The 17,902-nt window shown below is 47.4% G+C and overlaps 1 protein-coding gene across 1 annotated transcript; it reads right to left on the bottom strand.

Annotated features, from left to right (window-relative positions):
* Positions 1-5,305: 5,305 nt before the first annotated feature.
* LOC127330559 (sialyltransferase-like protein 3) lies at positions 5,306-6,545 on the bottom strand. Its single transcript, XM_051356730.2, has one exon. It carries the CDS (start codon positions 6,543-6,545, stop codon positions 5,427-5,429), a length of 1,119 nt encoding a protein of 372 aa, XP_051212690.1. The 3' UTR covers positions 5,306-5,426.
* Between the last annotated feature and the right edge of the window lie 11,357 nt (positions 6,546-17,902).

The raw sequence follows: 17,902 nt of genomic DNA, 5'->3' as shown, positions 1-17,902 counted from the left end.
AAAAGGCTATTTCTTCAACTATACATGAATATATAAATCTGTATCTAGACAAAGTTGAGTAGCTTTTTTAGGGACGAAGGGGGTAACATATCTAAATTTGAATGAAATTTCACAGTTTGGTTATATTTATTTATTCATTTTTGGGGGTTTTCTTATCAAGACAACGGTGTGGGGGCGGCCCTCCCAAAATGGAGGAGCAGATACCAACGTCCCCAATAAAGCATTGCCGGTGTCTATTTGGAGAGCGCCGGTGGAGATGGTCTTACACGTCCTCTTTTTTTTTGAAGAGATGACTTGCAACTTTTATTGAAGTGATAACAAAGTTGCATCATGAATAGCGAAACGAAAGGATAAGTTGGGAGGATCGCCATCCAACTATTACACAGATTTGAATCCGAAGCAAATTTCGCCAACTGATGAGCCACCTGGTTAGTATCCCTTTGACAGTGTTGGAAGGAGATATCGTTCATTGTAGTCGTCTTCAGGAAACATTCCACTAAAATGGAATACTAGTAGGGATTCCAAATCTCAACTACTCTTTACATGCCTGGATCAGTTCCGGCGAGTTAAATTCTGTGATCACATTGCTGCAAATTAGCTGTTCCAAATGCTCTTTGCAGGCCTTTTTAACAGCGACATAGCCTGCGCCGTCGCAACTTCAGTACATGATGGAGTGGACAGTAGGCTCCCACGATGGCATCACCCTTGTGGTTTGTCAGTAAACCTGCCACCCCTATACTAGCTGATCCAAAGTTTACTGCTAGAACATTATAGCAAAGACCGTACTACTAGGGTTTGCAACAGATTCACGTTTGACGAATTCCTGGCTTGCCACCATATGTACCAACAAACGATTGCGATCAGCTCATGAATCCTCAACTGAGTAAAGCTGATGGTTTTTTTCTTACTGCAGAGAATAACTTCCAAGACGACTGAACCTGAGCTAGTAAAGCATCCTCAATTACCTCACTCAAGGCGAGTTCTTTCCACACTTTCTTTGTTGTGACACATGTAACAGTAAGTGTATTATATCTTCCGACCCTTGTTAGTAGACATGGCATTGATGTTACACCTGTATATGACGAGAAGCTAGTATTGCCTTCATCGGGATCGCTCCATGTAAAGCTTTCGAGAGAAAGAATTTTATCTTACTCAGCACATTCATTTTCCACATCACCTCCCACACAGGATTAACCTTGGAACAATTCTGACCATCAGCTCGCGCGACTCGAGCTCCGAATTGGTGTTCCCATTTTATATAGTAGGCAGATCAATCAGAAAAAAAAAGCTTCCGGTGGCATGCCAAGCTATAAAATCATGGGTTAAACGATTGCTAAATGGTACTCACAAAATATGTTCCGCATCCACTTGCAAGAGATTTGCACGAAGAGCGCTCGCCTTCCCCGTGCTCGTGGTTCGTCGGAACCATTGTGCGGGTCTATCCCACGCCGGATCTGCATAGGCGGCGGATCCGGGTGTCGAAGTTGGAGAAGAAGATGGTGGGCCGAAGCTTCGCGACGGCGCTGGCGTTCCAGGGTGCAGGATCTTCGGATCCATTGACCGGCGACTTCCCGGCTGCAGAGGGGCTGACTCCGTACCAAGGCGTGAAGAGGAGCAGCGGCAGCAGCGCGCCACCGGCTCGTTCTGATTGTCGGCGTGGTCGGGATCCAGAGGAACCCGTGTGTAATTTTCTCTTTTTTCTGGATCTTTCTGTAAGATCGGAGCTTTAATATCATCTTCTTTTTCTCGCAAAAGAAAAAAAACACCCATCCCATGTACCGATGAACGGATTAATAAGTTCATCAACAGTTTGAAGTATGCTCTATTCATGGCAAGACAATACCTTCCTTCTATGGCTCATTGGGAACTAACAGTCTTCCTAGTTAACATTTGCGCCAAATCCAAATCTCCAAATGTGGCCACGCCTGAAGGTTTGCAACACTAATTCAATACTTTTCCATACAAAATACTAGCTCTTCTTTGGTGCCGCTTTAAGAAGATAACCATTGTTACTTTGCTTTAAGAACACGAGCACAAAGTGATTCAGGATTTGCAATCAACATCCATGATTGTTTGGCTAACATAGCAAGATTGAAAGAACGAAGATCATGAAATCCCATCGCTCCAATCATTTTTTGTATGCACATCATCCACCATGCAAACCAATGCATTTTCCTCTTTTCATCAGTATCACCCCACCAAAACTCAGCCATTGCATCATTTATCTCCTTCGTAGATGTTTTGGAATTTTAAAAGCTTTGCATACACCGCAATAGACTGATTTTTTTTTTTTTGAAATGGGGGAGCCCCAGCCTTTTATACGGAATAGACTGAATAATAGCTTTCAGCAAGATCTCCTTTCTTCCCATTGAGAGAAACCTTTCCTTCAAACCTTTTAAACCCTCAATTACCCTTTCTAGTAAATGAATGAAGCTTTCAGTGCGATCAAGTCCCACCATGGCAGGAAGTACGAGATAAGTACCCGAGATAGCTTTAGACATGATGTTCATTTCCTCACACATCTGAGCCTTTTCTCTACATCCACATTTGGAATAAAAATACACAATATTTGTTGCCACTCACCATTTGTCCCGACCTTGCACAATAATGCACTAGAACTTGTCTCGGTGAGGTTGCATTTGACAAGTTTGCATTTATAAGTATTATGGAATCATCAACAAAGAACAAATAAGAGACTGATGGTGCATTCCTGCATGTCTGGACACCTTCAATGCCACGAACCTCCTCTCTATGAACCAGATCACTAGATAAGACTTCTTCATAAATTAGGAATAAATATGGTGATAGGGAGTCTCCTTGATGGAGCCCCCTGGCCTGGGAGTAATTCACAGATCACTGGATCGTAACATGTGATTCACAGAGTTAATATAGGCCATAAGAGTCTCAATAAAGTTCCTTTGGAAACCCAGCTAACACAATCTATAAGAAGCTCAATAAAGTCCCTTTGAAAACCAAGCTAACACAAACCATTTGTTTCTTGATCAACGAATCATGTCTTGTAGTCACGCCCTTGTCATTAAGGATGGAAATTTTGCCCGCATGGGCAGGGTATGAGTACACTTTTATGTTCATGGATAGTACCCATATCCTACCCGTTAATTTATAGGTAGAGCATGGGTATAACCATACCTTGCCTGTTTATTGTCAATTTCTTACGTGATACGTCTACTTTTGTTGACTTATGAGTTAGAATATGAGAATGTGATGTTTATATTGTGTTAATTGCTATTTACTCAACTACATGTTATTGAGTTGAGATAATTAATTTTTTTAATCAAATTTGTTATTGATAAATGTAAATTTGCGAGTGACTAGTGTACAATTTGACCTACCCACCGGGTGCCTAATGGGTACGCGTACCCGTCGGGTATGGGTATGAGTAAAGTTTTATACCCATGGGTACAGATATAGGTAGAAATTTGTAGCCATTGACTATACGATATGGGTATGGTATTGCTCTACCATGCCCTTACCCTATCGATTGCCATCCTTATTTGTCAACAAGCAGGGGTGTCGTCCCCTTTTTTGTTGAATAAGCTACGATGGGCACAACTGCACAAGGCCTTGTTTAGATGCACGCCCTCCTTGCTTGCCTTAGGATCGTCATTCATTCATTTTCAAAGGCTATTTTGAAGTTTGATACATGACTATGATTTCGAGCCTATTCAAATCCCATGGTATTTAATTTTTACGAATCTTTTATTGCACCATATGAGTAAGACAATATAACCGTTAAGAAGGAGAGAATACTTGATTGAGATAGGTAATCGGAGAAGACAAGATGGTCTTGTTTAGATCCAGCCCTCATTGCTAGCCTTAGGATCGATATTCCTTCTTTTTCAAAGGCTATTATGAACTTTGATACATGACTACTAGTTCGTGCCTACTCGAATCCCACAGTATTTCATTTGTACAAATCTTTTATTGCACCACATGAGTAAGACAAGATGACCTTTAAGAAGGAGAGAATACCTGATTGACATAGGCAATCAGAGGAGATAATGATTGTCACCTTAAATCCTTGATCATATATTAACTACTACCTCCATACCGGTTTATATTGGAATTACGTATTTCAAGAAAAAAATTAACTATAAATTTGGTCAACAAAATATAAGATATATGCCACAAAAATTATGCAATTGGATTCATATTTAAAAGAAGCTTCAAATAGTATAATTTTTATGATATATATCTTATATTTTGTTGACCAAATTAGTAGTCTAAGTTTTTCTCGAAATACGTAATAGTCCTGTAAACCGGTATGGAGGGAGTGGTAGAAGATTTAATCTAGGTCGGTACCAAAGATCAAAGAATTGCCTATGAAGAAGGTGCATCCATATCATATGATACCAAAGATCTAAGCCTTGCCTATGAAAAAGGTGGATCTATATAAAGGCTCAAAGACCATGCCAAAAAGACTCAAACCATTTTGATCGCCATTTTCTCAATACCCAGTTTGTTGATCCAATCTAGTTCTTGTACTATGTAAACGTCATGTCATTGTACATATAAGATGACACATGGCACGGTCACAAGAGTCTGAACCCAAGTAAACCAATGTGTTTTCGTAGTCTTCAGCAAGATTCACACTCTGACACATCTCCCTACAATATTCCACCACTCTCGGGTCTCCGCGCAGCCGTAGAATCGGCCCTAAATTTGGTTTGAGCAAGAAAGAAAAATGCTCAAAGGAAAATAGAAGAACAAAGGAAATTTGGAGGATGATAATGGGCTCGCAAGAACACAAAAGGCTGGAGCCCAGAAAGATAACAAGGGCCGAAATCCTGATAGCAACTCTTGGTAATAAGTCAAAGAAAATTTTGTTCAGGCTATCCTATCTCACAGTTGATTTGAAATGTTGGCCTTTTATTTGCGGTTAGCCGCACATAGTATTACCTTCACACAAACATGCCCAAGCAAGCGCCTATGTCAGTAAGGAGAAAACTAAGCAGTCTTTCATGTAATATTGTGCTTTTGCACCCGAGAGCATATGCTCGTCCCAAATCCCCTCCCAGTTTTTGAAATGAGCTCTAAACGCACTTTAAAATATTAAAAAAATTGACGCATGCTTGTCAACATTCTATGTACTCATAAAATCGTTTCACCGAAAACCGACATTTTTTTGTGTCGTGTGCAAAAAAGACAAAAATTGGTGCTTAGAAAGAGATTTTCACGGTACATTTCTTTATCTTTGTTACATAGGAGACAGGACACAAAAAATATCATTTTTCCATAAAACTTGACATGCCCACATATAATATCGATGTTTGCATGGCAAAAAAAAGCAGCAGCATATGCACCCAGGTTTAAAAGTGCACCCAGGTTCAAGAAGTTTTTGTGAGTACATAGTTACACTGTACATGAAAGTTGACACGGTAGACCGATGATCGACGTGCCATGTGTCACCGGTAGAACACCACCGGCGGCAGTCTAAACCCGGAGTCCCGCAGGAACGGGATCTCCTCCGGCCGGGCCACGAGGTCCCGGTAGAACTCGTACTCCGCCTCGTAGTCGTGCAGGTCCAGCTCGCCCTTCTGCAGCGTGTGGTAGTGGTGCCGCGCCGCCGCGTCCTTGCCGAACCCGAACACGGACACCCGGTCACACACCCCCGCCGCCGCAACCACCGCCTGCATCCCCGACGAGTAGTGGAACATGCCCTCCTGGTGCTCCCGCCCCCACTCCTCCGCCGGCCGCCCCGTCTCCCGCGCGAACCGCCGCAGCGAGTAGTACTTGACGATCCGCGCGCACAGCGCATCCAGCCGCGGGTCCGTCACGATCACCGGCGCCGGCGCGGCCGCGCCGGAGGAGGGGGAGGAGGAGACGGAGGACGCGCTGCACGCCGCGTGCTCCACGAAGTGCGCACCGCTGCACATGTACGTCAGGACGGGCACGGCGTCCCCGTAGGCGCGGCAGTAGCAGCTGGCCCTGCCGGCCGCGCACCACCGGCCGAGCACGTTGCTGTTGACGAACGCCAGCCCCGTCTTCGCGCCCACGTGGCGCGCGTACTGCGCGTCGCCCGCCGGCGCGTTGTTGATCCGGACCACGAGCTCGTGCCCGTCGATGAGGTCCCCGTGTTCCGACGCCAGCAGGATGCCACTGTTTCCCACAACGGCGCACGACGCGTACTTCTTCGGGCTGTCCACTTCCCGGCCTCCGTAGCGGTCGATGGGGCGCTTGATGAGGTCCACGAGCTCGGACATGACGCCGGGGTCGAACCGCTGCCGCCCGAGCCAGTCTCGCAGCCCGCGGAGCGCGACGTCGCGGTGCACCTTCGGCGATCGCGACAGGTTGCCCTCGAGCAGCTTCTCGGCGGCCTGGATCACTGCCGTCGCTGCCGGGTCGACCGCGGCGAGCTCCACGAGCCCCGTGTCGTTCTCTGCATTGTGTGGCGCGGCGGCGGCAAGGAGAGACTGTACTCCGAGAGCGGAGTGGCGCAGGGAGCACCGGAGGGAGATGACCAGGACGAAGGCGACGAGTAGGAGGACGCAATAGGCCGTATGGCTCATTCCATGCCTCTTCATCCTGGTATCATCCAAAGTATCTGCGCTGCCGAGCTAGCTAATTAAGCTTCCTCGATAATATGTCGTGCATCCGATCGAGGTGTATACACGGTTCCATTTTTATACGGATGAGCTGGCTTAGTCGCGATCTGGTGAACTGATCACTTGGGGAAGACGACATCGTCTCAAACCCGGAGATGATACGCGTCCACATTCTCTGCTGTTCCACTGCATAGATTACAGTTTCCATGCCAACCATCGTTTACCTTCTTTTTTCTCCCGTACGTGGTTAACACTTAACAACATATAGTGACATATTATTACAAACGTACACAAGTAAATCTCTCTTAATTACTAGCCGCATTACTCTCTCTGTCCCATGAAGATTGTCTTTTACTATTTGTCAAAAGTTAGATGTATCTAGATGCTATTTAGTGTCTAGAACTTTAGCTCTATCTAAATTGTGATAAATTTCAGATAAACTTCGTGGGATGGAGAGAGTACTTTATATTTTCCAATGCAAGTTGAGAATTATAGGGCAGGTTCATGTGGGGGAGCAGATGATCTGCGATCGGTTCCCAAGGTTCCAAGAGCTGCCTGCCCCAGGAGGCCGTGCTCCTAGCTTGGTGGTGAGCAACTTGTGACTTGTGTGGGGAGGTCGGCGTCGCGTCATGGAAGCTAGCGCGCCCGGATGGAATATTGGTATGGCGCGCGGCCTCGTCGTCCCCGGCACGTTGATCTGGTTGAAAGATACCGGCCAGTGGTCTAACATGGCAGGCTGATCGATATGCCGTTATCCATATTATACCGTTATGGACCCATTTTCTGATGTGATACAATGTAATTGGGGGGAACCGGCTCAACCCTCCAAGGGGTGGCCTATCACATATATATATATAGGTGTGTCATACAAGAGTACATAGGTACAATATACAGAAGCTATACATAGTCTAACACCCTCCCTCAATCTTAGCCACTTCCTAGAGAATCGAGATGGCAAAGGCAACGGTTTAGTGAAGATGTCAGCAAGTTGATCTTTAGAAGAGATGAACCTGATCTGGAGTTGCTTCTGTGACACACGTTCCCGTACAAAGTGATAATCAACTTCAATGTGTTTCATTCGTGCATGGAATACCGGATTAGCAGAAAGGTATGTAGCACCAATGTTATCACACCAAAGTATAGCAGGCTGTGATTGGGGTATACCCAATTCCTGAAGCAAAGACTGCACCCATATAACTTCTGCAGTAGCGTCACCAACCGCCTTATACTCAGCTTCAGTACTGCTGCGACTGCTTGCGAGCACTCCAGGCGATCAAAGTAGAGCCATAGAATACCGCATAGCCCCCCGTGGATCGCCTGTCATCCGGACTGCCAGCCCAGTCCGCATCAGAGAAGGCCGAAAGAACCCCAGAGGGATGAGGCCGTATGTGAAGGCCATAAGACACCGTGAGTCGTATGTAGCGCAAAATTCGCTTAACAGCAGACCAATGGGTGTCGCGAGGCGCCTGTAAATACTGACAAACTCGGTTGACAGCAAAAGAAATATCTGGTCTCGTAGTCGCAACTGTGCCATCAGTGCGCTCCAGAGGACGGTAAATGCCACTGCGACTGCGTATGTGAGGACGGAGGACAGGAGCCGTCGATGTCGATGGTGCATCCGAAGAGGATCCAGCAGGCAAGGGGCTGGGCGATGCATCAGGGGATGGTGTCGGTGAAGCACCAGGGGAGCTGTCCGGCGAAGAGGACAACCCAGGAGACGCAGCTGGCGTCGGAGACCGCAGGGAGACCACGGGTGGCGACGACGAGCCAGTGCCAGGGGACGGCGCACGCGGCGACAGTGGCCGAGGCGACGCAGCAGGCGTGAGGGGCTGGGACGAAGGCCCAGCACCAGGCGAGGACGCGCGCGGCGTCGAGGGGGCGTCATCTGCATGGGCACGCGATCCCACGCCATGCATGGGCGGATCGACGTGGGCAGCTGGCGGTGGAGAGGGAGTGGGGTCCCGGTGTGCATGGGCACGCGACCCCATGCCATGCAAGGGCCGATCGACGTGGGAGGCAGGGGGCGTGTCCAAGGGAGGTTCCGTCGCCTCCAAAATTTCCAAGCGAGCCCCACGTCCGGTTCCTGCACCATGGTTAGGCAACAAAACTGGAGAGTATGCAACATCATCAAATTGGTCAGAGGCAATAGAGGATGAATGCAATGATGGTGGGTCGGTGGTGGACACAGGGAGTGTGGAAAACGGAAAGACATGCTCATCAAAGACGACATCCCGGGATATGTAAACACGATTAGTGGGAACATGAAGGCATTTGTACCCTTTGTGAAGGGAACTATAGCCAAGGAAGACACACTTTTTAGACCTAAATTCCAGCTTGCGTTTGTTGTAAGGGCGCAAATGAGGCCAGCAGGCACACCCAAACACTTTGAAGAATGTATAGTCAGGCTGTTCATTAAGCAAAAGTTCTAGAGGAGTCTTCATATTAAGAACACGAGTGGGAGTACGATTGATGAGAAAACATGCAGTGGTGAAAGCATCACTCCAAAAACGAAAGGGAACCGATGCATGGGCCAAAAGAGTAAGACCAGTTTCGACTATGTGACGATGCTTACGTTCGACAGAACCATTTTGCTGATGTGTATGTGGACATGCTAAACGATGCGCGATCCCAAGCGACTGGAAGAAGGAGTTAAGGTTGCGATACTCGCCACCCCAATCCGACTGGACATGAACAATCTGGTGCTTGAGAAGGCGTTCAACATGTTTCTGGAACTGAACAAATATATCAAAAATATCAGATTTACGCTTAATAAGATAAAGCCAAGTGAAACGACTGTAAGCATCAACGAAACTGACATAATAATTATGACCACTGACGGAGGTTTGGGCAGGGCCCCATACATCTGAAAAAACAAGTTCTAGAGGATGTGTCACCTCACGACTAGACTCTGAAAAAGGAAGTTGATGGCTCTTCCCTTGCTGACAATCATCACACACTACTACATCTTTATTACTAGGAATGCTAGGAAGCTCATGACGACGCAACACATGACGAACTATAGGAGTGGCAGGATGACCAAGGCGAGCATGCCACTGTGACGACGAGACGCGAACTCCACTGAAAACCCGAGATATTCCAGGATGCTCCAGACGATAGAGGCCCTGGCATAGGCGCCCACTAAGTAGAACGTCCCGCGGTCCTTAATGAAAAGATCAAAAGGGTGAAATTCACAGAACACATTATTATCATAAGTGAGTTTAGGAACTGAAAGAAGATTACGCGTCACAGATGGTACTCGAAGAATGTTGCGAAGTTGGAGACTCCTATTGGCATGACTAGTGAGAAGAGATGCTTGACCAATATGGGAGATGTGCATACCTGCTCCATTGGCGGTGTGGACCTTGTCGGAACCTTGATAGGGCTCACGAGATTGAAGCTTCCCCATCTCGCTAGTCAGGTGCTCCGTAGCGCCAGAGTCCATATACCAGTATGGATCAACAGAGTAGGATTGAGTGGCGCCCTGGGACTTGGGCGGTGGGGCAGGCTTGTCTGCCATGGCGACTTGTCGCGCAGCATTGCGTGTGTCCTTGCCATCATTACCAAGGCCAAGAAAACTCTTCTGAAAGCGACGATGGCATTTGGAGGCCCAGTGACCGTCAAGGCCACATAACTGGCACACGCGGCGGCCCCCACTCCCGGGCAGGGTCGTCGGGATGGACGTGGGCTGCGGCGACGGGGGCGTGGCACCTCCCTTGGCTGGCGTGGACGACGAAGGACCCTTGTAGGCAGCGTGGGCAGAGGCGGAGGAACCACGGCTGCGGTTGGCACGGCGCGCCTCGACGCGCTGTTCGGTGAGAAGAAGACGGGAGTAGACCTCATGCGCCATAAGTGGTGAAGTCTACGCCCGCTCGTTGATGATCTCAACCAGGCCATCATACTCCTCATCAAGACCATTGACGATGAAGGAGTTAAACTCGGAGTCGGTAAGCGGGAGGCCGATGGATGCCAGTGTTTCGGCAAGTCCCTTGACCTTGTTGTAGAACTCCGTAGCCGTAGAGTCGAGCTTCTCGCACTCGCCCAGCTCACGGCGAAGGGAGCTGGCGCGAGCCTGGGACTGAGAGGCAAACGAGCGCTCGAGAATTGTCCAAGCCTCCTTGGCCGTCTTGGCAAAGACGATGAGCCCGGTGACGGACGGCGGGAGCGACCCCTGGATGGAGGAGAGGATCGCTTGGTCCTGGCCCATCCATACGCGATGCGCTGGGTTATAGACCGGCCCATTGACGCTGTCCACAAGCGCCGGGGGGCACGGAAGAGAGCCGTCGACATAGCCGAGGAGGTAGTGGCTTCCGAGAAGCGGCAGAACTTGCGCACGCCAGAAGATGTAGTTGTCCGGGGTGAGCTTCACGGTGATGTGGCTGCCAAAGTGAAACGGCGCAGGCAGCGATCCCGTGTGAAAGACTGCCGGAGGCGTATACGCCATGGGGGCAGCCGATGCAGATGGAGAGACCGTCGCCATCACGGGAGTAGTCCCGGAGGAGGGCGCGGAGGCCACCATCGGGGCGTACGGCGCGAGGGCCGACGCGGAGAGGCCCGCCATCCAGGCTGCTGCCATCTCCTCGGTCGTGAGGGGCTGAGGCGGTGCAGCAGGAGCAGAGGCAGCGGGTGAGGGCGCGGGCGACGTGGAGGTCGTCTGCGCAAGCCCCGGCGACGAAGAGGCCAAGGGTTGGTTGGAGAAGAAGGAGCCGATGCTCATCGTCCCGATCGGGGGGGCCATGGCCGCATGGTCGATCGGTCGAGAGAGGAGAGCCGCAAGCGACGCGGGGAGGTGGCCGGCGGTGGAAGACCCGGAGAGAGCGGCGCTTGACATGGCGGCGACGGCGGCTGCGCGGGTGACGGCGGCTACGTGGGCGGCGCGGGCGGCGGCTAGGGTTTGGGCGGAAGCGTGGAACGTACCAAGTCTGATACCATGTGATACAATGTAATTGGGGGGAACCGGCTCAACCCTCCAAGGGGTGGCCTATCACATATATATATAGGTGTGTCATACAAGAGTACATAGGTACAATATACAGAAGCTATACATAGTCTAACATCTGAAAGCTGCAGTTAATTGATGGGTCGATGGATTCTTTGGAGTTTGGACCATGACCATAAAATAAATTACACCGACGGCGGCAGATATGATTTGATCACTGAAGTTAGGAATTCTTCCAATTGTGGCCTAACCAGTAGACCTCGACCAGAAAAGAACTCCCGCGTTGTGGTCTCCCTAAGATTGCACAATCGATAATGGGGAGGTGGGTGGGGTCGCTGCGTCATACATGGCAATGTTTTGCCCTGTGTTTTTTTTTATGGAAAATGCTTTGTTTCCGTCGGAGGATCCGGCGCTAGCAACCTCCGAACGCGCGGCCGTCCGATCTGCATCACTAGGCACCGAACAACCTTTTCCTTGCGACACGCACTTCATGCGGGACCCACGTACGAAAGAGACGCTTCTTCTCGCTCAGACTTTCTCTGCCCCGCTTTTCTCCTCCTCGCCATGGCATCTCCTGCCGGCTGCCGCACCCCTCCATGAATCCCCACCAATCCCTCGCCATATCCTGCAAGACGCTAGATACCAACACCCCTGCGACCTCGCTGGATTCCGGCAACCACCCCGTACCCCAGCGACCACCGCGACCTCGCTGGATATCCATGGCGGCGCGGTCTCCACGGATCTTTCACTGCTGGCGCCGATATCTTGCATCTGCCGACAAGGTCGCTGCGGAGCTACAAGCAGGGAACGGCTGTGCTGCAATTGCCCGCCGGTAGAGCTGCAATTGTCTGCCGGCGGAGCTGCAGTTGTCTGCAGGCAAAGCTACAACCTGTGGCCGGCGGAGCTGCAATCGCCTACCGGTGGAGCTGCAATCGTTCGTCGGCGGAGCTGCAACTAGCAGGCGGCGGTGCTACAATCGTATGTCGGCGGAGCTACAAGGAGTGGGCGGCGGTACTGCAATTTCCTGCCGACGAAGTTGTAAACAGGGGGTGGTGGTGCTGCAATTTCCTGGCGGCGGAGCTCCAGGCTGCGGGTGGTGGTGCTGCAAGTGCCTAGTGGTCGAGATGCAAGTTGCGAGCGGCGGTGCTTCAACCTGTCAGCGCGGGAGCTGCAAATGGCTGCTGCTAGAGCTGCAGGTGAGGGGCTGTGTGATGCGACCACGGCCAGAGCTGCAGGTGAGGGGCTGTGTGATGCTACCGCGGCCGTCTTCTCCGGTGACGGCTATGGTTCTCGGAGGAGAGGGGCCGATGCGCAGTTCTTTTCCTTATGAACCTTTTTTGGGATGTTTTTTTTCGGGAAAAGGAGGGGTTCACGCTACAAAGCGGTAGAGCTTTTTTTTCGCCGGCGAACTGCTGCGACGAGCGTTGCCGGTGACTCCAGCTTCCTTCCACGGACGGGAGGCGAGCGGCAGGGGAGCATATACGAAATTGCTAGAACTAGTACTTTCTCTTTTTTGCTGAAGACAACGTGATGCACGTGGGAGAGTGGGCTCGGTCACTATGACTAGTCAATCTCCAATTTCTGACCGTAGATGTGCAAGGATCTGACGATGGGGAACCCGGAGGTTCCGGAGCTCCGATCCTCCGGAGGATCCTCATCACTGTCTTTTTTATTATGTTGCTATATATGTATCTATTTTTATTTTAGCATCCGCGGTCTCTTGCAGCTATTGCCATGTTTTTTTTTCGAAATGGGGGTATCTCCCCAGCCTCTGCATCAATCGATGCACACAGCTGTTTTATTTCATCGTTTCAAAATTCAAGATTCATACAACTCATGGATCACACAAGGTGTACATAAAAATTAACCCTATAAAAACAAATAAGGATGTGACTCTTGTGCATGTTGTAATCTTCTAGTGAGCTGCCAGCCACCCTGGTTGTAGATATCCCGAGCGACCATCTCCAGACGGGTACACCCAGAATCCATATGTGCATGTTGAGACTCCGGTACAAGATAAGCTATTGCCATGTTGAGTGCTCAACCCCAAATTCGAAGAGTTCTCTCTTTTCCCATTCTCTCCATTGAGAATAGAAGAGGGGCAACTTCTCTCACTACATCAACTCTACTTTGGGAGCTCTCTAAAAAATTGTTGCTTTGGTTTCCAGAGACATTCCGATGGACTCTCTAATTCTTACTCTATATTTTACCAATCTATATTTTATTAATTTCTTGTAACTAACTACAGACTAATAGACATAACACACCAATCCACACACACACACACACAAGATTGTATCAATTCATATAGTGGACTAAAATGTTATAAGATATAAATCATTAATAATTCAATACAGTGAGAGGCTCAAAAGCTGGAGCAGCCCAGCAGCAACATTGCGGCATGGGAGGAAGAGGTCACGAGGATGCCATGTCCAATTTTTGAAATGCCACTCCCTATTTGCATAGTTTGATAGAAGACTGATGTCTACGCACGCTTCTATTCTTGTAGGCAGTGTTGGGCCTCCAAGAGCAGAGATTTGTAGAACAGCAGCAAGTTTCCCTTAAGTGAATCACCCAAGGTTTATCGAACTCAGGGAGGTAGAGGTCAAAGATATCCCTCTCAAGCAACCCTGCAATTAAGATACAAGAAGTCTCTTGTGTCCCCAACACACCTAATACACTTGTCAGATGTATAGGTGCACTAGTTCGGCGAAGAGATAGTGAAATACAAGTAATATGGATGAATATGAGTGGTAATAACAATCTGAAATAAATATGGCAGCAAGTAAACATGCAATAGAGGTGATTCGATATTTGGAAACAAGGCATAGGGATCCTACTTTCACTAGTGGACACTCTCAACAATGATCACATAAATAAATAACTTCTCTTCACTTGTGCTACTTTCTCACACTCTCTTGTTGGATAACAAACACCATTCATTGTGTAGGGCTATAAAAGCACACCTCAAGCCGGAGTAAACAAGCTCCACAACATCCGGAGTTCATATTTAAGTAACCTCTATAGTGCATAATAGACCGTTGCAATTTAGACCGAGTACTAACATAGCATACACACTGTCAACAATAGCTATGAAAGGGGGAATAGATCGCATCAATACTATCATAATAATAGTTAACTTCATAATCGACAAGAGATTACAATCATAACCTACACCAAGTACTACATGATGCACACACTGTCAACATTACATCATGGAGGAGGAATAGAATACTTTAATAACATCACTAGAGTAGCACATAGATTAATAGTGATACAAAGCTCATGATCACATAAAGATCACACCATGGGAGAGAGAGATGAACCACATAGCTACCGGTAGAGCCCTCAGCCTCGGGGGAGAACTACTCCCTCTTCATCATGGGAGACATCAATGGCGATGAAGATGGCGGTGGTGTCGATGGAGATGACTCTGGGGGAAATTCCCCGTCCCGGCGGCGTGCCGGAACAGAGACTTCTGTCCCCCGAAACGGAGTTTCGCGATGGCGGCGGCGTCCCTGGAGTATTTCTGGAGTTTCGTCAATTGGTATCGAGTTTTTAGGTCACAAGGGGTTATATAGGCGAAGAGGCGGAGTAGGAGGGGCCAGGGGGCTCCCTCCTCATAGGCTGGCGCGCCCCCCTCCAGGCCGCGCCGCCCTATGGTCGGGGGGCCCTGGGCCTCCTCTCCGGCCCCCCTTCGGTGTCCTGGTCCGTCTCGGTGAAATATGATGTTTGGCCTTTTGTTTCGTCGAATTCCGAGAATATTGCCCGAACAGCCTTTCTGGAACCAAAAATAGCAGAAAACAGGAACTGGCACTTCGGCATCTTGTTAATAGGTTAGTTCCGGAAAATGCATAAAATCATTATAAAGTGTGAGCAAAACATGTAGGTATTGTCATAAAACTAGCATGGAACATCAGAAATTATAGATACGTTTGAGACGTATCAAGCATCCCCAAGCTTAGTTCCTACTCACCCTCGAGTAGGTAAACGATAACAAGGATAATTTCTGAAGTGACATGCTATCATAATCTTAATCAATACTATTGTAAAGCATATGAGATGAATGAAGTGATTCAAAGCAATGGTAAAGATAATGACTAAACAAATGAATCATATAGCAAATACTTTTCATGAATAGTACTTTCAAGACAAGCATCAATAAGTCTTGCATAAGAGTTAACTCATAAAGCAATAAATTCTTAATAGAAGGTTTTGAAGCAATACAAAGGAAGATATAAGTTTCAGCAGTTGCTTTCAACTTCAACATGTATATCTCATGGATAATTGTTAACACAAAGTAATATGATGAATGCAAATAAGCAAGTATATAGGAACAATGCACACAGTTGACACAAGTGTTTGCTTCTAAGACAGAAAGAAGTAGGTAAACTGACTCAACATAAAGTAAAAAATGGCCCTTCGCAGAGGGAAGCATGGATTACTATATTTGTGCTAGAGCTTTTTTTTTTTGAAAACATAGAAACAATTTTGTCAACGGTAGTAATAATTCATATGTGTTATGCATAAGACATCCTATAAGTTGCAAGCCTCATGCATAGAATACCAATAGTGCTCGCACCTTATCCTAATTAGCTTGGATTATCATTGCATTACATATGTTTCAACCAAGTGTCACAAAGGGGTACCTCTATGCCGCCTGTACAAAGGTCCAAGGAGATAGATCGCATTTGATTTCTCGTTTTTGATAGATCTCAACTTAGGACATCCATACCGGGACAACATAGAAAACAGATAATGGACTCCTCTTTAATGCATAAGCATTCAACAACAGATAATATTCTCATAAGAGATTGAGGATTAATGTCCAAACTGAAACTTCCACCATGATACATGGCTTCGGTTAGCGGCCCAATGTTCTTCTCTAACAATATGCATACTCAAACCATTTGATCATGATAAATCACCCTTACTTCAGACAAGACGAACATGCATAGCAACTCACATGATATTCAACAAAGGTGTAATAGTTGATGGCGTCCCCAGAAACATGGTTACCGCTCAACAAGCAACTTATAAGAAATAAGATACATAAACTACATATTCTTTACCACAATAGTTTTTAAGGCTATTTTTCCATGAGCTATATATTGCAAAGACAAGGAATGAAAATTTAAAGGTAGCACTCAAGCAATTTACTTTGGAATGGTAGAGAAATACCACATAGTAGGTAGGTATGATGGACACAAATGGCATAGGTTTTGGCTCAAGGTTTTGGATGCACGAGAAGAATTCCCTCTCAGTACAAGGCTTTGGCTAGCAAGGTTGTTTGAAGCAAACACAAGTATGAACCGGTACAACAAAACTTACATAAGAACATATTGCAAGCATTATAAGACTCTACACAGTCTTCCTTGTTGTTCAAACACTTCACCAGAAAATATCTAGACTTTTAGAGAGACCAATCATGCAAACCAAATTTCAACAAGCTCTACGGTAGTTCTCCACTAATAGGTGCAAAGTACATGATGCAAGAGCTTAAACATGATATATTTGAGCAAAACAATTGCCAAGTATCAAATTATTCAAGACAATATACCAATTACCACATGAAGCATTTTCTGTTTCCAACCAAATAGCAATTAACGAAGCGGTTTTCAACTTTCGCCATGAACATTAAAAGTAAAACGAAGAGCACAAGTGTTCAAATGAAAAAGCGGAGCGTGTCTCTCTCCCACACATGGATTACTAGGATCCGAATTTATTCAGAGAAGGAAAATAACAAAACAAAAATAAAACACACAGACGCTCCAAGTAAAGCACATAATATGTGACGGAATACAAATATAGTTTCACTAGAGGTGACCTGATAAGTTGTTGATGAAGAAGGGGATGCCTTGTGCATCCTTCTTGTGACGGTAAAGCACTCGTCCGTTGGGAACCCCAAGAGGAAGGTGTGATGCGTACATCGGCAAGTTTTCCCTCAGTAAGAAACCAAGGTTATTGAACCAGTAGGAGCCAAGAAGCACGTTGAAGGTTGATGGCGGCGGAGTGTAGTGCGGCGCAACACCAGGGATTCCGGCGCCAACGTGGAACCTGCACAACACAACCAAATTACTTTGCCCCAATGTGACAGTGAGGTTGTCAATCTCACCGGCTTGCTGTAACAAAGGATTAGATGTATAGTGTGGATGATGATGTTTGCAGAGAACGGTAAGAACAAGAATTGCAGTAGATTGTATTCGATGTAAAGAATGGACCGGGGTCCACAGTTCACTAGTGGTGTCTCTCCGATAAGATATAGCATGTTGGGTGAACAAATTACAGTTGGGCAATTGACAAATAGAGATGGCATGACAATGCACATACATGTTATGATGAGTAGTGTGAAATTCAATTGGGCATTACGACAAAGTACATAGACCGCTATCCAGCATGC

This window comes from Lolium perenne, chromosome 2, assembly GCF_019359855.2.
Source record: "Lolium perenne isolate Kyuss_39 chromosome 2, Kyuss_2.0, whole genome shotgun sequence".
In the NCBI taxonomy this organism is placed as follows: domain Eukaryota; kingdom Viridiplantae; phylum Streptophyta; class Magnoliopsida; order Poales; family Poaceae; genus Lolium; species Lolium perenne.
Note: the sequence above shows the minus strand (reverse complement) of the source record. Positions and strands in the feature narration are given on the sequence as shown.

What these genes read in the sequence shown, in the direction of transcription:
- LOC127330559 (XM_051356730.2), bottom strand. Translation starts at nt 6,545, where the DNA reads ATGAAGAGGCATGGAATGAGCCATACGGCCTATTGCGTCCTCCTACTC.